This window comes from Chionomys nivalis, chromosome 25, assembly GCF_950005125.1.
Source record: "Chionomys nivalis chromosome 25, mChiNiv1.1, whole genome shotgun sequence".
Taxonomy (NCBI): Eukaryota; Metazoa; Chordata; class Mammalia; order Rodentia; family Cricetidae; genus Chionomys; species Chionomys nivalis.
In genome coordinates, this window is record NC_080110.1 from 18,348,394 (window position 1) to 18,371,813 (window position 23,420).

Genomic DNA, 23,420 nt, shown 5'->3' on the forward strand with positions numbered 1-23,420 from the left:
AACCTGACCCTCTGCAAAAACAGCAAATGTTCTTAGTCACTGAGTCTTCTGTCAAGCTCTCTGGTAGTATCGATGCCTTATTTGAAGATAGCTTTCAAACTATGGTCAGCAGTGTAACAACCTCCTGGCTTTCCATTCTGCTCATAGTTGTACTTGTTACTACCTCATAATGAGCAAATTTACCTGCCATTTAATTCTACAGCAGAAGTCTTGAAAATATGTGTTTTCTACTCTTTGATATTTGAAAGCCCCTTCTGAATTTATTATAAAAAAAATAAAAACCAAAACATTATCAAGAGACTCAGAGACACATGGGGTCTTTTAGTTTTAGTTTGTTTTTTTAGGACATGGGACATGGTTTCTTTCTTTTTGTAGCTCTGGCTGTCCTAGCACTCAATCTCTAGACCAGGTTAGCCTCAAACTCAAGAGGTTCCCCTACCTCTGCTTTCAAAGTACTGGATTATAAGGTATAAGTACCAACCCTGGCATGCACAGCATCTTCAAAATGCTCTTGAAGAATGTATCTTTACTCGGAAAAGGCCATTTTCTGATATCTTATCATTTTAGTTAAATAAGGAAACGACATCTGTCTGAGACTCTGTATAACAGTTTTGTGTGTGTGTGTGTGTGTGTGTGTGTGTGTGTGTGTGTTTTGCACTGAGGGGAATGAAATCAAAGACTTGCCCATGACTTTTACAGTGTTATTTACAGGCAATGGCTCAGAAGGAAGATATGGAAGAAAGAATCACAACCTTGGAGAAACGTTACCTCAGTGCTCAGAGAGAATCTACCTCTATTCATGACATGAATGATAAACTAGAAAATGAATTGGCAAACAAGGAAGCCATCTTGCGGCAGGTTCAGTATCACTGTTTTGAATTTGCTTTGTTTTATGTGTGTGTTCCCATCATTTTCAAAAAGCATAGAATAAAATAGGATTTTTTTAAGCAGATGAGCAATTATGTTTTAAAACTTAGAATAGTATTAATGAAGCAATTTTTAGTTTATAGTTTATTTTCAACAAAACTAGAAATCACTCATTTGAAAACAATAATGCAGCAAATACTGACTTTTGATCTAGATGTGAAGTAGAAGCTAAGGAGTTTGTTTGCCTTTACTTCATTAATTCTAGCCTCCACCTACTGATTAGCTGTAATTATTCTACTCCATACTCTGAGGATCAAAGATAGGACTGTGTCTCAAGGTCACACACATCATAAATGTCAGTGCTGGAAGGTCTACCTAGACCTACAGCAAAAGAAAGAGCATCAGTCTATAAAACAACTGTGGCTTTCTCCCTGCTTCTAAAAATGAAGTTTTGATGGAATATACACACCTAATAATTTAAACATTGTTTGAGGTTTGTTCTCATGTTACATCAGCATACTAGAGGAACTGAACCAGAGATTATGATACACAATCCTAAAATACTATCTGTCCAATACAGAAGAGTTGTTTGTCTAATCTCTAGAGTGTAGCCTTTTGTGTACTATACTACTTAGCTTACACCAGTCTAAAACTATGATTTTAAATAGGTTTTTTGTTCTAATGATATTCTGGAGTATTAATACTGAGCTATATTCCATTTGTTCAAGTGCTTTCTCATTAGAAATTTCTTTACTGTTTCCTGCCAATCATAAAATTGTTACTATTTTATTGTATTGAATTTCAGTAATTAAATTTGACGAATAAATCATGAAATCATTACAACAATCATCACCTAGCATAGTTAAGTATGGTAATAACTGATTTCAAATATAGAGAAATTGTCAACTTCAAAGTCCATATGACTCATTCTAGCTAACCTAACTCTTGTCTGTTTAAACGATGCCCTCATTGCCCTTATTTCAGATGGAAGAAAAGAACAGGCAATTACAAGAGCGTTTAGAACTGGCTGAGCAAAAGTTACAGCAGACTATGAGAAAGGCCGAAACTCTGCCAGAAGTGGAGGCTGAACTGGCTCAGAGAATTGCAGCTCTCACAAAGGTACTGCAATAAACACACACAGTCAGCCTTGATGTGTTTGCAAAAATAACCGTCTATCAAAGTGGAGTCAGTAGTAACTCTGTTCAGGCTATGTGAACCTTACAATAGTCAGCTCTTTCTTTGTTCATTATCACTTTGTCTCCTTGTGGCATATATCTTTCTTACAGTGAATTGAACGATTGTTACATGAGTATGACAACTTCCTTCTCTATTTAAACTTTAACAAGAAAAGCAAAATTTCACATCGTTGCTATAGTAAACTTTCTATGGTAGTTTCTGCACATAATAACTATGTAATTTAAATTGTAAAACTATGTTTATTAATTACTACAGTTTAACCTGCTTTATATGAGTGGTTTGCTACTGGAACAATAAAATATAATAACAGTTGAATAAGGTCATATTGTAATATGGTGAACACTGAAGGAACTCTAAAAGTTACAGATGAAAGTCATTAAGTTATATGAAACGACTTTTATAATTATAATTGTGTTTTCTTCTGAAAAAATTAGATTGGGTATAATGTATTGTATCGTTGTTGCATAGTATGTATTCTACATTCTAAAAGTGTTCTATATTATATATCATAAAGCCATTCTAATAGAAACATTTTAATTCTTACAGACCAATAGAAATCACATCCATTTCATCCAGAAAGTCCTGGTTTTGTCACTAGATCATGTTTTACTTTTATGTCAGTTGAAAGTTGCACACATATTCTGAACATTCATATAACCAGAGCAGTTCTCTAAGTGGTCCAGGACACACAATGAATAAGTACTCAAAACATGTGAACTTGTACACTTTAATAATAGAGACCATTCAAAATTGGTGCAGAAAATTGGTGCAGTGTTTGAGAAAAAGACACGAGCTTACTGTCTTTGTGAGAAAAGCAAAGAATAAGTTGAACTGTTTGACAGTGTTCTTGTGTGTTAAGACGAAATAATCACATGAGAGAGCAAAAATTGGACTGGAGATCATCAAATTATCTGGTGAATTTTTGAATATTAGGGTATGACCTGATGAAACATTAGTCTGTTAGGGGAAGGTTATTAAATTTAAATCCTTCTATATTCATAGACCACATCAGTAAATAACACTTGGACTTTGGAAAATATAGAGACTCAAAATGTAGCATATACATTATGTAGCTTCAAGATATTTCTGAAGTTATATAAGGCTATCCAAGCATATCAAAAGTCTTATAATTTCTTTTTAAAAGACGTATTTTAAATTGCTATAATATAGATTAAGACACACACATGGTTGTTTTGTTTTAATCTTAAATATATAAGGAGCTTGCCTAAAAAGTTAAATTTTGCTATTGTGTAATTCAATAAGAAAATATCTGGTAAGACTTTGGATAGAGTATTTATCAGTATTTATTTCACTGAACAAAATATAAAAATTTAAAACTTTTTCTAAAGAAATACACCTTAAAATTCATTAAATCATTGTCCAAAATGTAAATACATTGATGTATTTACAATGGAATATAATTTAAAATATAGCTATTGACTTATATAACTTTAAATTAAATAGTCTTAAATAATTATTTTATGATACACCCCCCCAAATTTTCTCTTTTATTACTACCATCTGGTAATGCTTAATACCTTTGTTAAGACATAGTACATAATATAGATAGGAATTAATTACCATGGTGGATAATCTTCCTCTTTATCCAAACTCTGATTATTCAATAATTTAGAAAACCTTAACTTTTTTCAAAATTCTTCTAAAAGTGCATAATTTATTCATTGACTCCTATCACTTTGGCTTCTATCAGCTTCTAGAATGACAGCATACTTCAGGTGTATATGACAGTTTTTATATTATGGACACAGTTTTATTTTGTTATCTCTTCAGCGTATACCATGTCTATAACTTGAGTATGACAGTTCCTCTGGGCAATCTCCCATCAACCATCTTGCACTCATCCATGTATTTACTCAAAACCCTCAGAGATGATATAATTAATTTGTTTTATTTTATTCAATTTAATTTTGCTGTCAGTATACGATTATTTATGATCATCAGTGACCTTTTATCTACTCCTCGTGAAACTTTCTACTATTCTAAATACAAATAGTCAGCTTGGTTTATGTCTCAGAATTTTCCTCTTGTGTTTTTAAATGATATTCCACAAACTAATCAGGTATTTAATTTGACATATGCATATATACATGTGTGTGTTTTATTTTTACCAATCTTTACCATAACTTTCTCTTCAAGATTTTCTTGTACAGCCTTTTTTCATCATTCAGATTTTGTATTCATATTCTACTCACACTGATTTCTTTCATTATTTGTCTAAAACCTTAACTCATTTGAAATTTCCCTATATCATATTAAAGAGTATAGCCAAAATGAAATCTTCAAGGACAAATAAAAGCAGACTGATCCTATAGCACTGGAATTGTGTCAGTCGCTACAACTGTGCTATCCCCAAGTCTAAAGGCAATAAATTTTGGTACTCTTGGCCAAAATCTGCTCCCTGTATTGTTTAGAGATGATAGCTGAATTTATTCTGACTGTGTTTTTAATCATCTAGTTAGAGAGATATGCAAAGTAGGTAAAGCTCATGTAAAACTTTTAGAAAGAATTCTCAATTAATGCCCATAAATAAAAACTAAATTTGATGGTTATATATAATTAAGAATCAAAGTCCATTCTATACTTCCAATGTTATGATTTGTTATATTTATTTCTTTAATTAAAATCCATATATTCTCAAGTAGGACATAACTCATCTGGAATTTTATGAGGTATTTCATTAGCTTTAGTACTAATGAAAGTTTCAGTAATAACATAATTTAAAAATGACAATACTTGTGTTTTGTATATGAAGTGAATTTTCTCAAGTTTTCTCATTTTCTTCAGTGAAGGAAAAAACATGATAAGGTTTGAAGATGTAAAAATTATACTTTTAAAGAGAGACTTCTAGAAGTTCAAATATCCATATCACTCTTCTTAATCAGTCACTTATTTAATTTAATGACTTAAATTACTATAAAATACAAAGGTTCATTTACAAATTTAAGATACATAATTTCAACAACCTCTTTTCTATATTTCTTTTCTTAATAGGACTTGCAAGTTTTAAATGGTAAAAATAGAGGAGTGGAGAGATTGCTTATGGAAAACCTGAGATCAGTTCCCAGCATCCATGCTGGGTGGCTCTCACTGTCACCTTAATTCCAGTTCTGTTGACTAGCCACCCTCTTCCTACCTTCCGAGGCACTGCAGTCACATACACTAACCCACACACAGAAGCACACATACAAATATAACTAATTAGATGTAAAACCTATGAATTAAAATTTAAATAATAAAACCTTGTTTGCTTGCATTTGAGAATCATGGTAGCTTTTACTCCTGCTTCTATTTTGAAACTTGTCTAAGACCCTTGGGAGCAAATTGTGATAATCTATGTTTATAAAATAAATGCATGAGATAGGAAATACTAGGATATCTAAATGATGAGCTATAATTTATACAAATGTTAAATGTTACTCCTTAAAGTAAGTTAGAATTTATTGTGTAATGTATCATAACTGCATATTAACTGGTTACTATTCCTTTTAAGTTACTGCATGATATGTTTGCATAAAGTCCTATATTAGTTTAAAATAAGGTTCACTATTTCCAAATGAGACAATAATATGTCAAAGGATATGTTCTAGAGTTAAAATTTTGTTACTGATATAAGATTGTTTTGGTGTTGTAATTATTAACTTGCAATAATAATTAAAATGTTGACGTAATGCTAGAAGTACATTGTGCATAACCTACTAATACAATTCAGCAATCAGCAATGTCTCATCTATTAACACTCTACGCCTGTGGTGTCCTAACAGCAAGATATGTAACTAGCCTCAGCACTAGGCAATCTCCAGCTCACGGAGGCTCTGTGCTCCCATTCACTCTATGGTACTGTTCTGTTTCCATAGTAACAAATTAGTGCAGACATTCTTTTGATGTGGTCCTTCATCTCATTTTTGAGCATTCACAAAGATTTTTGTCCTTATGACATTATTATTGCCTGATAAGTTGAGAACTTTTAATCATTTTCATTTAAATATTTAAATTACACTGGTGGATAAGGCCATTGTGTCCTAGACACTATGTCCATTGTGTCCCGGAATTATTTTTTCATGGACCACTCACTGTGGCCGAAGAAACTCAACCCTGTTTGAGTTTACTCATAATAACATATCCTGGGCCTTAGTCTTACTTCTGATTTCTACATATGAGGCCTTCTATCATGTCCAAATATGACACCCTGCTCACAGCCAAGAGAATTCTCCTTGAGATGCAAGGTTTACATCATATTTTTTCCTAGTAATGAGAAAAATCAAAAGATAAAGATGTTTCAGCATCTATCAGAGGCATTCTAGTGTTTGGTTTCTCATAATTCCAGTTATTACATGTCATTTCCAGAGTTGCTTTAACTCACCTTGTAAAAGTCATTCATTGCCAGCTGTCACTAACCCTTCATACCTCAGGTCCACAGCTTTTTATTTGAGTATATCATTGTCTTCCATGTGTAACCATCCACGGCATCATCATCACTTGATATCAGAATAGTTCCTTCTACATGAAATTTTGTCTATTAAATTATGGAATCTGTTGTCACTTTTATTTTAAGCTTTCTGTACTATGTTCTGTTTGGTGTCAGTGTCTTCAGTTCTGATTTTTTCAACTTTGTCCCTCTCCTTTTCCTTGACCTGTTAGTCTGACCCAACCTCCTCTACCTCATCCGATGATTATCAATATGTTATGGAAGCTAAACTCCAAGAAATGATCTCCATACGTAGGAAGGTAGTCCTACTGGACTTTACTTTCTATCGCTAAATAGAATCCATCTAAGTTTTTTTTCTTTTCATTTATAAAAATTACTTTACTTTTCTTTATTGATAATCGACCATCTGTGCAGTTCAGTGCTTCAGGAGCTTGAGATTGGACAATGGCAGGTTTGTGTTCAAACCATGCACCGTCTGCATGTTACATTTGGCTGATTTCATTGCTCATAAATAACTTGAGTGTTTTGCTGATGCTTGAATGGAACAGGCCTTTGTAGCTGACACATTTCAAGCAGTGCTGTTCAGCTGCCTGTTTAAAGAAAGTTTATTTTCGGAAACTATGTTTGCGGTTGGTAGTAGCTTGCTTTACATTTTATTTCAATTTATTTAGACGGGAGGAATGAACTCATCTTACATTCGAGGTCCACTCTCTGTATTTCTTAACAGGCTGAAGAAAGGCATGGAAATATTGAAGAACGTATGAGACATCTAGAGGGTCAACTGGAAGAGAAGAATCAGGAACTTCAAAGAGTATGTATGAAGCTTTTCCTTCTATCCTTAGATTTTGAAACCACAAACTGCACACTGGAGGTAATATTTTTAATTAGAATCTATGTTAAAAAACCATGGAGCTAGAAAATATTTACTTTAAGTGATGTTACCCAGACACAGAAAGACAATTATTACCTGTACTCACTCATAAGAGGTTTGTAAACATAAAGCAAAGAAAACCAGCTTAGAAATCACAATCTCAGAGAACCTAGATAACAATGAGGGTCCTAAGGGAGCCATACATGGATCTAATCTATGTGGGAAGTAGAAAAAGGCAAGATCTCCTGAGTAAATTGGGAGCAAGGAGACCTTGGGAGAAGGTTGAAGGGGTGGAGAGAGAAAGGGAGGGGAGTGAAGAAAAATTTAGAGCTCAATAAAAATCAATAAAAAAATTATAAAGTTATGTTCTGAGCATTTGAAAAAAATAGTTCCTTCAAATTTAATCAAAACCATGCTTAGAATTATATTCATTTCAAAACCAGCAAAACCATAAAATTAACCTTGAACAGCACTGAGTGTTTTCTTTTTTATGCCAAATACATGTTTTGCTCTTTTTCTTAAATATAAGGCTAGGCAAAGAGAGAAAATGAATGAAGAACATAATAAAAGATTATCTGATACTGTGGACAGGCTTCTGACAGAATCCAATGAGCGCCTACAACTGCACTTGAAGGAAAGAATGGCTGCGTTGGAAGAGAAGGTACAGTTATAGACAGGGCGAGAAGCACATGCATGCTTAGCCCTATTGTCTAGTTTGTGATGTTTTTCTATCCTGCGGTAATCATGATTTTTGTCCGGCATTCAGCTGACTTTCCTTAGCATAAAACGAGTCGATATAGTTTTAGGAAGTGAGCCAAGAATTTGAATAAAATATTATAACATCATGTTTTGAATAATTATCTATATGACACATGATAAATATTACATATTAGTATGTTTGTTAAAACCAAATATATTATAATATGCTGTGATTTGTGATAAAAAATGGCTTATTTATCTTTTCACTATGTGTAAAAACATACTAGGAAGACAAAGACAAATACTGAGTGTGGGTCTATTTGAAACTGTTGAGTGTTTAATCTGGTAACTACCAGGACTGAGAGTCAATGCATGGGAGGCTATGTCAGTAATAGGATTATTGCTGTTGGCAGAAGAGCGTTTAAGAACCCCTAATTCAGACTACCTTGGTTTTAAGAAACCTGCTTTTATGTTCAGCTTGAAACTTGATACGCAATCATGCCTGTCACTTTGATAACTGGAAAATATCACACCAATCAAATGTTGAGCTGGTGGCCAAACCCAGACCTACACGGGAGAGTAATCACCAAAACCTAAGGAAGACAAATTATTTCAAGAATCTCAATAGAATTTTAGTCACTATCTTCTTCAAGCATTTTACATTGATATATAATCAGAAAAAATAGGGATCATATTTTAACAAAATGTTAGCAAATTTTGATATATTGACACGTTAAGAAGTCAAAGCATATTGCTAATAGGTGGCCTGATACTCACCACTTACCATTTGAAGGACAGCTTAATTACTTCCCATGAAAAATAGTCTGAGAAGCTCAGAGGGTAATATTTAGGCTGTTTATCTTCCCAAGTGAAGCAAATTAGTACTTCTCATATAAATAATTTATTTTGCAAAGTGTTGAGTGTCACTTTTAAAGATTTCAATGAAACTAAGTTTCCATAGAAACCAGGAAATAGATTTACTGAGGGGGGATCATAAGAGGATCTGGAGTGCTCAAGTATTCATATACAGATTTAAATATATTCAGCATATTGCTTCTTTCTTTTTTTCTTTTCCATAGAATGTTTTGATTCAAGAATCAGAGACCTTCAGAAAAAATCTTGAAGAATCTTTACATGATAAGGTATATGGAAACATTTTGCCATTTATCTTGTTCACATTGATGAATACATCATAAAGTAAATGTGATGAAAATAATTTTGGTTATACTATTAAATGATTTTAACTTTGTATACTTACAGCAGAGCATAAATTTATATAGAAATTGGACAATTTTTGGCATTGAACACACTGAAAGCCAGTATTCTGCAAACTCAACTAGTGTTAACTAAAAATCGCCATTAATCACTATCTCAACCTTTACATAAATAACTTATATAAATAAAATAAATATATATTCACTAGGTTTTGTGTGGTCTTAGAAATTATTTCTGAAAAAAACAATGTGTCTATTATATAGAAGAACGGTGTCATTAAATACATCTAGCATCGTCTTACTTCTAAGGCAATTGAAAAGATAGTAGAAGAAGCTTACCTTACAAACAGGGATTAAGAATGGCAGAAACAAAGGGCAAATAGGGTGAGCACATGTAGTAAAGATCACAGTACACTGATGATATAAAAAAATAACTTTGGTGCCGGGTGGTGGTGGCGCACGCCTTTAATCCCAGCACTTGGGAGGCAGAGGCAGGCGGATCTCTGTGAGTTCGAGACCAGCCTGGTCTACAAGAGCTAGTTCCAGGACAGGCTCCAAAACCACAGAGAAACCCTGTCTCAAAAAACAAACAAACAAAATAATAACTTTGGGGATGCAGGATACAACTAAAAAATCAGGCAATGGCATAGAGCTGCAGACCTTGTGAGCACAAAAAAATACAGCCTGAGTATAGGTACTTGTTAGTTTTGAAGGCTATGCATAAGTTTGATACTTTAAAATAGGAGAGGGATTTGGTGAGAACCAGGCATTTATATTGTAGGATATGTGACTTAAGAGACTGACAAAATATGGACTGTAAAATTCTTAAAATTTGTGATACTAATACTAGTAATATGTAGTATCCTACTTGATTTGTCTTGTTTCCTTAAAATGTCATTTAAAACGTCAGCTTAATATACATCTTCTAGTTGTGTATTGGAAACACACACAGAAAAAAAGAAGAATGAAAGATAAGGGGAAAAGGGAACAAAGAATAAAGGAGAGAGTAAAAAGTAGAAAGAAGGTAAAAGGAAGGCAGGAAGAAATGAATATGTACAATAATACATAAGATACTTAAAATATGACAGGAATGGGAAACAACAATTTTACAGGATGTTATTAATATTGTTTGTGATAATTTGAAAATACAGTTATTCAGTTACAGAGTTGGAATGTCTATACTCTTAGGATATGCAGTTTAATTCAGTACTATAGCAGGGGTAGCTAAAGGATGGCGTTGAGTTATTACTGAGTGACTAGTCAAGTCTATAGAAAAAGGCTTTATTTTAGTAGGCTTTTACACAAACTTGGGGGACAGTGGCAGTCCGGGGGGGGGGGGGGTTGGACCCTATGGAAAGCACAGAGGAACCGAGGATGGGTGACTAGATGAATCATCAGAATTTTGTTTGAAGATGCACATGTGTTGTGAACTAGTTCTGACCAGATTGTGAATTTTGGACTTGATCTTGTTATGCAATGTTAAGTTATTTAAAGTTCCGTGGGTTCCTGGCAAGATCCTCAAAACCTACTCCCCCAACACCTACTCCAGCCTGTAGCTGTAGCAATCTGCCCAAGCAACCAACATTCCAAGTCATATTATGCATTATATCCTTGCTAATGTCAATCTCCAGAAAAGGTATTCCTAGAACAAACTTCATTTTGGGACTGTCTTTCTGTACAGCTAAGCAAAGTCACTGATCTTAGTACAAGTATAATTGTTCAAATGTACATTCAAGCACCACTACCACGTTACCAGGCCATCATTACCAGCAATCTTCTGAGTAAATCACATGTAACCTCGTTTCCCCCATTAGTCAAGTTAGAAAAACAAACTTGAAAGTATCGCAAACTCTTGTGTTTATATAATTTTCCTCTGTCAAAACCAATAGGTAAATTCTGTTACTTCTATTTAAAATATAATAAAAAGCTATCCACTTGTCTCAGTAACATTCATATCTATCCCGTGATTCTGTTTATGATCTTGGAGAGCTCCAGACAGTTGTATTTCTTCCCTGCCTCCAAAATTCATGTGATCCTTTATTCAGAGTCTTTGCAGGGATTGTGCAGAAATGCTCTCTGCTCAGATTTCCCTTTTTTGTTCCATTTCTTTCTCACAATAATAAGCCACAGAGTTTTAAGTTGCATTAGTGCTTTTCCCTTCATTCCGCGGTAATTTTTCTTAATCTACACCCTACCTATATTTCGCTTTGATGTCTCTAAGCCACCAACCCGGGGGTTATATCCTGTCTTCCCAAATATACTTTCATCTACAATGTTCTTACATAATATGTTCTTTTATTTTATTCAGGACTTCACTCAAATGTCATGTTATATATCGCATTTTAATAATTCTTCTATTATCTTCCTAACAATATAATTTACCTGTGCATTTTACTTATAAGTTGTCTTTTTTATTAATGTAAATTTAGAAAAAAGAAACACAATTCTTTTATACTCGGTGTAGAGAAAAGAAACCCTTGGATTCAGTTTGCCAGTATTTTATTGAGGATTTTTGCATCGATGTTCATGAGTGAGATTGGCCTGTAATTCTCTTTCTTGGTTGAGTCTTTGTGTGGTTTTGGTATCTGATGAGAAGCCAAGGACAATGGCACTGGGTTTTGATCCTACTTCATGTTCTGGCTTTGTGGGAGCCTAGCCAGTTTGGATGCTCACCTTCCTAGACCTGGATGGACCGGGGAGGACCTTGGATTTTCCACAGGGCAGGGAACCCTGACTGCTCTTCGGACTGGAGAGGGAGGGGGAGAGGAGTGGCAGGGAAATGGGAGGCTTGGGAGGAGGCAGAAAATTTTTTTTCAATTAAAAAAAAAATAAATGACATGTAACTTAAAAAAAGAAAAGAAACTCAATGAATATTTCTCTGAAAATAATGAAGTTGAAGAAGAAATTATTTCAAGCAAATTATTTATTTGAATATCATATATTTTGAAGTGATGTTCTAGCATAAGAGGTGTGCCAAGAATATAGAAGTAATAAATAATAATTTACAAATTTGTCAAAAGAATTTAGGATAATTAGCTCTGAGGTCCCAAACATGTAATAGAAATGTCACAGAGGCTATACTATCATAGTGTTAATTTTTCTGTTGCTGTAAAGAGACATCATGCCTAAGTCAACTCATAAAAGACAGAGTTTGTTAGGGCTTCCAATTAGAGGGTGAGTCTATGACTATCATAACAGACTGAATAGAAGCAAGCACAGGCATGACATTGGAGCAGTGGCTGAGAGTTCAAATCTGATCCACAAATAAGAAAAGAACAGACAACTACATGGGATATTTTGGGTTTTGATACCACAGAACCCATCCCCAACGACATAACATCTTCCGAAATGCTGCACCTCCTAACCCTTCCCTAACAGTTCCACAAACTGGAACTAAGTATGCAAATATATGAACCTATGGAGATCATTTTCATCAAAACCAGTCATTGTATGGTGAAAAAAGGAATATGAATCAAATAAAATGTGAGAGTCTGCTAGAGAGAAACTGTAGAAACTAAGGACTCACTAATGCACATATCAGAATCAAGTATTAAAGCAGTAGGAAATAATTTCATAAGCACTTAGCTATTAGCTGTGAGACAACGCTCGTCTCCATAAACTTACTCACGAAAGTATTTAATACTAGTCTGAAAAAAAATATAGGCAAACAAAATCAAGTCTGTAGTTAGGTTATTGACAGCCATTCTTTCATGCTGAGTCTTTCCAATCTTATTTATACTTCATTTATTCATTTATTCACATCTCAAGAAATTTTAAAAGTCGAAAGTTTTGGTTTGCATTTTAAGATGAAATTCTGCTTCCTTAGATCCTTTTTCTTTACTGGTGTGCCCTTCAACCTTGATGAAAACATGAAAAAGTTTTCTTTTTATTTGTCAGGGTTTTCTAGTGGAATATAACTGATAAAATGAATATTATATATATATTCCATATATATATATATGGAAAGGGAATTTATTAGATAGGTTTTAAAGTCTATGGTCCACCTAGTTCCACAGTGTGTGTCAGCCCATCAATGGAAGGTTCAAGAATCTAAGAGGTTTTCAGTCCACAAAGTTGAAAGTCTCAAATGGTCTTCAGGACAAACCAAATTCCTGAAGAAATAAGCTCTAATGCCGGTGAAAGAACAGACTTGCCACAGAGAGTAAGAGACAGTCTGCAAAGAGCAAGCCTCCCTCTTAAATGTCCTTTAATTAAGAAGAGGTGGCCCAGATTAAAGATATAGCTTGCCACCTCAAAAGGTCTGGATTAAATGTAGATCTTCCCAACTGAAATGAATTCACTAAAGAACAACAATAAAATAATACTACTTCACAGGGGAACCCAGTCCTTGGGTTTTCGTTAATCCCGGATGTAGTCAAGTGACAACCTAAAGGGTAGACATGTAGAGATGTTTTATTTAATTTGAAAGAGAATGTGATTTGTCTTTTGCATTTGAAGTAACCTATCTTATTAATGATTATGATAATCTCACAAATTTGTAAAAATTTAGGATTAATAAGTACCAGGGAATAGAGGTGATTATGTTGACTTCTGTTATTGGCATATTCATTATGAAAGGTAAACACAAGTATGGTTTCTGATTATATCCTGTGTACTTTAATAAATTATAATCATTTTTCCTTTTAAATATTTATTTATTTATTTTTATTTACTACAAATTTCCACCTCCTCCCCTTCTCCCATTTCCCTCCCACTCCCCCACTCCCCCTTTCCCTCCTTCTTCAGTCCTAAGAGCAGTCAGGGTTCCCTGCCCTGTGGGAAGTCCAAGGTTCTCCCCCCTCCATCCATGTCTAGGAAGGTGAGCATCCAAACAGACTAGGCTCCCACAAGGCCAGTCCATGCAGTAGAATCAAAATTTATTTGCACAATAATTTATCACAGTTGAATGCTGATACTTTGAATGTGACCTTCACGTGAGTAACTGCTTTTTGATTTTTAGGAACGGTTAGCAGAAGAAATTGAGAAGTTAAGATCTGAACTTGACCAAATGAAAATGAGACCTGGCTCACTAATTGAACCCACTATATCAAGGTAATACTAAGTTAAATGTTTATCTGTGGTTTAGCCAGCATCAAATAAACGTTCTCACATTTTCCTTCATTCTCAAGAAACATAGAAGTCTCATGTTTCTCAATAGACATTGTCATGTTTCATCTATAAAATTAGTTTCCAAATTCAGAGATAATTTCTAATTTGTAAACCATCTTTGAAGACATGTGTTCAAAATATAACTGAAAAAAATCTGTGTTCTATGTACAAGTATGTAGCTATAAGTGCATAAAGAATTCTTAAATTAAAAATAAGAGCATGTAGAGAAATTGTACTCTGTTCCAAGAGGAGATATGAACATTTTTTGTTTTCATTAAACAATTTTTTCCTTTCATTGAAAATGTGTTTTTCTCACATAAAATATCCCAGTTTTGTTATGTTCTCCCTCTTTTTACTCCTCCCAGTTCCTCTAATCTCTTATCTGCATCCATCCCCTTTCTTTTTCTAATTATAAAATAAGAAAACCTCTAAGAGATAAAAATATACAATAAAATTTAATAATATAAATCTAAAATTAACACATCAGAATAGGGCAAAGCAAAAAAGAAAGAAACCTAAGAAAAGATACAAGACATATAAATAGACACACAGAACTACCACTTGTTCACACAGTCAGGACTTCTATAAAAATACTAGACTGGAAGCAATAACATATAAGGACCAGTGCAGGCCCTATGCATGCTAATTTAGTCTTTCCAAGTTCTTTTATGTATCAATTCTGTTGATATATGTATTCATGTATATATCCATATTTATGTATATGAAGATTCTACTGTATTATATTTCCATACTATTCTGCAAGTAGCTCTTAATTACAGCTATCTCTCACCATATCCCCTCCCTCATCACCATCTTCCCTATTCCTCCTCTCTTGATCCAGTATGTCCTTCCGTCCCATCCATAACTATCTATTGTATTTCCCTTTCCTATAGAGATATATCTGTACCCTTAGTCCCTTACTCTATAGCTATCCTGTGTGGAACTATGGACTGTAGCTTGGTTATCATTGCCTTAAAAGCTCTTATCCACATTTAAATGAATACGTAGCGTGTTTGACTTTCTGGACCTCGATTGTCTCACTCAGGATGATTTTTTTTTCTAGTTTTATTCTTTCACCTGGGAGTATCATGTTTTTTGATAGGCTTAGTAGTGTTCCATTATATAAATGTATCACATTTTCTTTTAATCAATTGAAAATTAATATGGGAACTGGAATTACATATGAACAAGAACCATTTAGGAGAGTTTAGCCATGCTCACTGTTCTGTCATACTATTATTAAAGAAAGAAGACATGGAATAATCAGTTAGTGGGTAGATAAATATACATGATAGATAACTACATTTGACAATAATTTATATGCAATTTAGTTGTTTCCCTATACATATTAAGAAACAATATAATTTATTTGAATCTATTCTCTTTGGATGGATACTTTGCTCAGCCTAGATAGGTAGGAGGAGGGCCTTGGACCTTCCACAAAGCAATGTGCCTTACCCTCTCAGAGGATTGCGTAGGGGTGGGATGCTTTATTTGCCAGACAGGGATGAACTAGGGCTCCAGTGGTGGTGAAAATAGATGTTGTTGTGAGGAAACAGTTAAATGCTACCTTGTAGACTGTTACAACCATAAAATACCAGAAAGAAAAAAAATTAGCTAGTATTCTATGTGGCAATTAGACATTTAAGTTGAACCTGCAAGAATGCTAGACATATAAACATGTTAAGAGGCCATTTCAGCAGAAATAATATGAGGTTCAGGGGCACAGAAATTAAATAAAGAATAAGTTATTGAAGAACTTTTATGCCAGTCAGGTAAGCTGGATGGAGAAGGATGGTAAAGAGAAAATAGTTACTGTGAATCTATAAAGTAGGAAGTTCCAAATTATAGAGGCCTCAATGCCACAGCAAAGAGTTGTAAGCCGAATATTAGTAACATGAGTTTTACTTTGTTCCATAACTTTAAAATGATATAGAATTCAGAGAAAACAAAACAAGAATGCCGTTTTCTAGAATGACAAGTTGTAATGTTAGACACTCCACTGTGATGCCCAAAGAAACATTTACCTGAGCAGTCATGAGTGATACAGATTCAGGATATTTTAATGTAGGTACCTTGAAGACTATAATTCTCTCCTTTCACTCACTCATTGGTACACTAGAACTATTAAAGTGTTCAAAGTCTAGATGCACATCTTTCTGGATACATACTGGTGACTAAATTTAATCTTTTTGTTCATAAAATAAAATGTCTATCCAAAAGACTAAGTCTAAGAGTTACACCATTTCTGATTATATCTTGGTTAGTTTACTTTTACATGTCACCCATTCAGTATTAGACAAGTGGACTTTCAGTCCATGTTCATTGCTATAAAAATATTAAGTGTCATCTATTTGAAGATGATTCCTTGTTTCATCATTTGATCTAATTAATCATCTGGTAAAACAAGGTCTTCCTTAAGTTGGGTTATCATCATCCACTAGGGTAAACAGTTGGAGCTCATCTAAGCTTTGTAAATCTTGACCAATATAGAATAAAAGTTTATCACTAATCTCAAAGTGAATTAAGGAAGGGGTTATCATCAATCAGTAGAAGCACAAAGTTGTAGAACAAGCACCTAGTGATGATGGATCTATGCTTTCATTTTATAGGACACCATGAGTTACTTTTGTTATCAGCATCACTATTACAGGAGCAAATTGAATTTGCTGTAAATCTATATACAGACAATGTGCCTCACTATGTTGTGATTACAGTGTAGTTTATTATCATGTTTATTGAAAACCAATGTGGTGATATTTTTTTCAGTTGCAATTTTCCACCTATTTCATCTCTAAGCAAATTGCAGCATCAAGTGTGATTACCAAGATTTGTCTTCATCTTGTAACAATGATTTACCCAAAGCTAAAGTCCTAGCTATTTACCAAAATTAGATTATTAGCTATAAAGCAAGCATTTTTCTGTTTCTCTAAATTGGATTACAAAACGCTGCAGGATAGAAAATGTTAGTAAATTTCTCTATAATTTTTAAAACTTAAAATACTGAGGGAGGGGTGTTGACTGGGGGAGGGAAATGGGAGGTGGTGGTGGGGAGGAGGCAGAAATCTTTAATAAATAAATAAATAAATACTGAACTCATCAGTTCAGACATTTTCAGTAAACACAGCACGAATCATTTAAAAATACAGCAATAAATGGTAGCTATTAAGATACAAATGAAAAAACATACAGAATGTCTAGAATTTAAATCAATGGACCTTAACTATTAATGTTAACACGTTTCATTGTAGTACAACAATGAAGACCACATGTACAACAAGATTATAAATGGAGTCTAAAATGAGAAAATGTACCACACCTTTAAGAACAGAAATCTACCCCGTTACATGACACACATGTCCAAGAGCATAGCATGAATAGCACTGTTCACTCTGGAGGTTCATTTGCTTGAGAGATTCTGCCTTATTGACAATTTAGAAGCAGGTAGTAGCAAATTTAATTTGTGAGACTCAGTATATTTCTTTTGTTTTGTTTTCCAGAACGCATCTAGACACCTCGGCTGAGTTGCGGTATTCAGTTGGGTCCCTCGTGGATAGCCAGTCTGATTACAGGACCACTAAAGTAATCCGGAGACCCAGGAGAGGCCGTATGGGTGTGCGACGAGATGAGCCGAAGGTGATTCTTTTGGCTGGAATTAGTCATTTTAGCTACATATACATGATACTAGTCTAGATAAGATTCTACTTGAAGAGACTCCCAAACTGCAGCATTAATTTATGTTAGTTTTGAGGATGGAAAATGGCATATTTTAAAATTGACTAGTGTAAAAACATTTAATAAGTACAAGAGCTTTCCACATATTTATTTGCCATTATTAATTATGTGCAATTTTTATCCTTATTTCAGGAATTTTAATGTTTAGGCAGAGAAAGATTAAGTGTTCCACAGTACAGAGCTAGCACACTAATTGATTCAAAATTGGAGATAGATGTAGGTAATGAGAGATACCATGTTTTAATCATTATATTACATTGCCAAGCAAATGGACATTTGGTAGGCTTTGATTCTTGAGTACTGACATTTATATTTTAACTAAAGAAAAACTGTATTAAAATAACTATTTTAAAACATTTTAAAAAGAGTATCCAGACTTTTAAAAGTACCTGTGAAATCTATGCTGTGGGACAATGATCTGTACCCTGTCACTTGTATTTTAAATAATCGCTGATTGGCCAAAAGTGAGGAAGTAAGTATGGGGGAGAGACAAGGCAGGAAGTAGAGGTGGGACAATGAGAATTCTGGGAAGAGGGAAGTTGAAGTCTGCAGTCATGACCCAGCCACAAAGGAAGCAAGATAGCAAGATGTGACTGTCTCACCATAAAAGGTACCAAGCCATGTGGCTAACACAGACAAGAATTGTGGGCTAATATAAGAGTTAATAAGAAGCCTGAGCTACTAGGCCAGTCAATTTATGATTAATGTACACCTCTGTCTGTTTCTTTGGGAATTAACAGCTGCAGGGACAGAAACCTCTGTCAACAGTCCCATTCAACATAAACTCTACTCTGGCCTTTTAATTTTTTTATTTAATTTTTAAAAGGTTCCATATGCATGCTATGTTTATATAATGCTCACAACCTCTCTCTGATCCAATTCCTCTCATATCCTCTAAACCTTCTCAAATGTATGACTTCTTCTTTTATTATATTTATAGAAATACATATATACAAAATAGTCTGCTGGGGTCCATCATGCCATTATTACAAGAGATCTAGAATACAAGAGTATCTCTTGTTTTAAGATAGATCACCCTCATAACAGGACATACATTAAACATATAACCTAAAGATTCTAAGGATAGTATAGAAGAATAATTTTTGATAATTTCAAATATGAATGCTATATATATATATATATATAATTTCCCCCTCCTTCTGCACCAATCCAAGTGATTATCAAATTCATGCTCTCTTAATTATTATTAATATGCTCATATACATACATAGTTACAATTATAACCTGCTGATTTGTGAGTATATGTTTAGGAGAGATCCTCTGGGATTAGACATATCAGCAGAACGCTTTTCCCAAGTAAAGACTGATTCTTTCTCATCAGCTATTATTTGCATGTAGCTCTCCATCAAGGAGTGGGACCCTGTGGGATCCCCTACCCATGTTGGCATATCTGCTGGTGCTATCAATGTGTAGATCTTCCTGAGGCAAGCATTTTTCTGATATTCAGTAGTGTAATAAACTTAAGTCAGTTTTTATATAATCAATGCAGCTGCTTATAGAAGTAACACGGCTCCTCTGTATCCTAAGTATATTTTGTTCATACAGCCATTTCTATGTATACAAAATACTGTTTTCTTTTATTCATTAACAAGCTCTTAATGCTTTTAGTTTATAAATAAAATTAATAGGTCACATGTAACATTTGTGGAAAACATGAAAAATATAAATGAACAAATAAAGACAGGATATTCTCAGTTCTTTTCTTCTTACTTTAACAGAAATGAATTCATGTCTTTGGTACCAAACTAATTAGTAACACAAATGTTGTGTTAGATCTTTAATCATTAATTTAATATGCCACAAAATGTAAATTTATCTCTAACCTAACTCATTTTGAATGATGATAGCAGTGAAGTTAATTACATTAAGAGCATAAATTTCTAGGGCCACTCTATTGAGTTCACAGTTGGCAAAATAATTAATCTATTGGTTACTCAAAACTCTCAGAAGAATACTCATGTTACTTAAAAATCATAAACCATGTTTGTGTCAAAAGTTTAGTGAGGGTACAAGTGAACATGACAATAGACATGAGATTATGTTGTTTTTCAATATTGGAAGAAATACTTTGTTCGAATCTATCAAGTGAATTTTGAGAGAACAATTAATATGCAATATGCTAACTGCTAATACTTATATGCTCATCTTTTCATAAGAAAAGGGTGAGTATGACTAGTTGCTATAAGAAATGGCAGGGCTTGAATTTGTGAGGATTGATATTATATTTGGAAATCTAGAGGGGAAATGTTGCAAATATAACATCTTAAAAATAATCACTACCTTGAAAGCAAGTTGAATATCAATCATAAGGAAATATATTATCCCTTCTCCTTCTAAAATGTTGATTTAAGTGAACAGTTGATAACCCCATCTCATAAGATGTCAGAAAATATTTTATTGAGCGATTAAATTAAAATATTACTACTTGGTCTGCATTTGGCTGAGCATCTGTGAAAGCATACATGCTGGTTTTGACGTTGCTACTGTGGTTGTCAGTTTTCAGATTTGTTCTTTTAAGATGAACTTTACCATTCAGGTGAAATCTCTTGGGGATCACGAATGGAACAGAACTCAGCAAATTGGAGTACTAGGCAGCCACCCATTTGAAAGCGACACTGAAATGTCCGATATCGATGATGATGACAGAGAAACAATTTTTAGCTCAATGGATCTTCTCTCTCCAAGTGGTCATTCTGATGCTCAGACTCTAGCTATGATGCTTCAGGAACAATTGGATGCAATCAATAAAGAAATAAGGTATCAATATGATGGTTTCAAGAGCTTAGAAAACCTTAATAGTTAACATACGTTTCCCTAGCTATTGGAATTGGCATCTCCTGGTGCCTTGCTAGACCTGCAGAATATCAGTCTCCCCCAGGCCTGCAGTTTGAAAATGTGCCTTATTACAAGATGCATCAAGGTAGGTCACCCTCTTTTAAAGAGTACACATGAGACATACAGAGTAATAATACTAATGATGATATAAAGGAATAATTTTTATGCTTTGGAGAATTTCATATATCAGTACCTGTATTTACATCATTTCTTCTCTTCGCTTCTTCCATTCAACTTCTTCCTCCCTCCCCCTCTTTCTCACTTGTGGATGATCCGCTGTATTCAACAGTGCCTGAGACTTGCCTTTCAACTTAGCCCTTCCTTATTTCAAAGTGAAACCTGGTTTTATATAGATTTCTTTTGAAGATTGATTAGGTACCTGATAAATGACCCAGGGATTAAGATCATCTGCTGTTCTTCCAGTGGACCAGGGTTTGATTCTCAGCACCCACCTTATGGTGCAAAGCTAAGGGAAACTATAGTTTCAGGGGATCTGATGCCCTCTTCTTACTTTCAGAGGCACTGATCTTGAACATTGTGCACAGATATGCACACACGTAACATAAAAATAAGTCTCAAAAAGTGATTCATATTCCTTTTATTTAAAGGTTAAGTTTCCACAAATATGTATTTCAGATCATGAAAGATAGAATTATTCAATAAATTGTTTGATTTCACTCCAATATGTTTCAAAATTAGACATAGGTATTATGTGGGTTTGTCTTTAAAATTAATTACTATTACTTACATCTTTAAGTTAAAACTTCTACACATATTTACTTAAGTTCTTGGCCCATCAGATTGATCAATAAAATTTCTTCCTGTATTCATGAAGTACATGGACAACTTTTCTAATTCATGTACATTCTTTTAATATGAAAGGCTTAAGATATGTGGAAGATTTATTGTAATAATTTAATGCCATAACTTGAATAGTCTATCCATCTTTTTGTGTTCTGTATTTGTGTGTGTGTGTGTGTGTGTGTGAGAGAGACAGAGAGAGAGACAGAGAGAGAGACTTCCAGGAAGTGGGGTTATAGGCATATACCATATACCATCATGCCTGTCTTCATCATTTTATGTTTTAATTCAGAGATAATGAAACATATAGAAGTTGTATTTTAATTATAAATTATTTTATAGTAGGTATGAAAATGCTTTATAATCACACATTATTCACAGAAGAGGTAGTCGAAGTGGAAGTTTCCATTGTGCAGCTAAAGCTGTCAATCTTGAAATTCTAATTACTATATACCATAAAGAAAAAAAGAACAGATTTTTCTAGTCATAACCAGTAATTCCATGCAGTTTAAAGTTTTAGAACCCTAGAAAGAAACAGAAACGATAGTTTTGAACTAAAATTTCACAGTAGTTAACAGAGTAGTGTATTGGGTGAAATCCAATTGCCACTAGCAGTCTCATAAAGCTCATAATGGGAAAAAAATTGATTCTATCGTTTAGGCTAATTCAAGAAGAAAAGGAATCTACAGAATTGCGTGCTGAAGAAATTGAGAACAGAGTGGCTAGCGTAAGCTTGGAAGGCCTGAATTTGGCAAGGGTGCATCCCGGTACTTCCATCACTGCCTCTGTTACAGCCTCCTCCCTGGCCAGTTCATCTCCCCCGAGTGGACACTCAACGCCAAAGCTCACACCAAGAAGCCCTGCCAGGGAAATGGACCGCATGGGAGTTATGACCCTGGTAATGAGGATGCGTCAAGACAAGCTTGACCCGTTGTTATTTGTGCTTAACCACAGGATATGTCCTCTCAGCTGGCTTTCTGTACATTTTATTGTCTCTGTACACATGAAAATAATGTGCAAATTTCTTTGCCACCACAGCCTTTTGTGGTAGTTCCTGCCATTCATCAATCACATTAGTAGTGAGGAAACAGTAGAACTTATTTACTTATACTTTTATGGTGAAGTATTTTCTCTTTGTTTTTAAAATATATTCTTAATGTCAGAATTATACTGATATTGTAATTGTCAGTACATTATCAATCATTGAGAATTTCATACTCTGCTTATTTGGATATTTATTTTGATTATTTGACTCCTCACCTTTTCCCTGCCTACTACTCCTATATCCATACACCCCCTCCAAAAGCTCCTGAAAACTTTTATCTTTCTTCTTAACAACCTGCTGAGTCCTATTTGTGATGCCCATATATTCGCAGAAATGATGCCTTCCATTTGATGGTGTTTGACCTACACAATCTCAAAAAAAACTAATTCTCATTCCCCCCAAGTCATCAACTGTCCGTTGCTCCTCTGGATCCACTTCTTCTCCCATACTAGAGTACTGATTGGCTTGACCTTGTGCAAGAGTTTTGCAGGCAAAGAAACTCATGAATACAATCAATCTTAGCATAGCCAGAAGACAGTTTTGTTCCAGCTCTCTCCAACCCCAGGCTCTTTTGAGCTT

At 34.2% G+C, this 23,420-nt stretch overlaps 1 protein-coding gene across 31 annotated transcripts in view; it reads left to right on the forward strand.

Moving 5' to 3' along the window:
* Positions 1 to 23,420, forward strand: part of Ppfia2 (PTPRF interacting protein alpha 2) — a 330,645-nt gene that overhangs the window by 250,535 nt on the left and 56,690 nt on the right. For 17 of the 31 annotated variants that reach the window (XM_057757739.1, XM_057757750.1, XM_057757738.1 and 14 more), the window contains 9 exons: positions 700 to 858; positions 1,852 to 1,986; positions 7,239 to 7,322; positions 7,912 to 8,043; positions 9,161 to 9,223; positions 14,256 to 14,347; positions 17,905 to 18,040; positions 20,697 to 20,917; positions 22,457 to 22,694. In XM_057757739.1, the coding sequence (XP_057613722.1) occupies positions 700 to 858; positions 1,852 to 1,986; positions 7,239 to 7,322; positions 7,912 to 8,043; positions 9,161 to 9,223; positions 14,256 to 14,347; positions 17,905 to 18,040; positions 20,697 to 20,917; positions 22,457 to 22,694 (1,260 nt within the window). The remainder of the gene's footprint in view (positions 1 to 699; positions 859 to 1,851; positions 1,987 to 7,238; positions 7,323 to 7,911; positions 8,044 to 9,160; positions 9,224 to 14,255; positions 14,348 to 17,904; positions 18,041 to 20,696; positions 20,918 to 22,456; positions 22,695 to 23,420) is intronic. The other 14 variants (XM_057757741.1, XM_057757751.1, XM_057757746.1 and 11 more) reach the window with 1 other exon arrangement.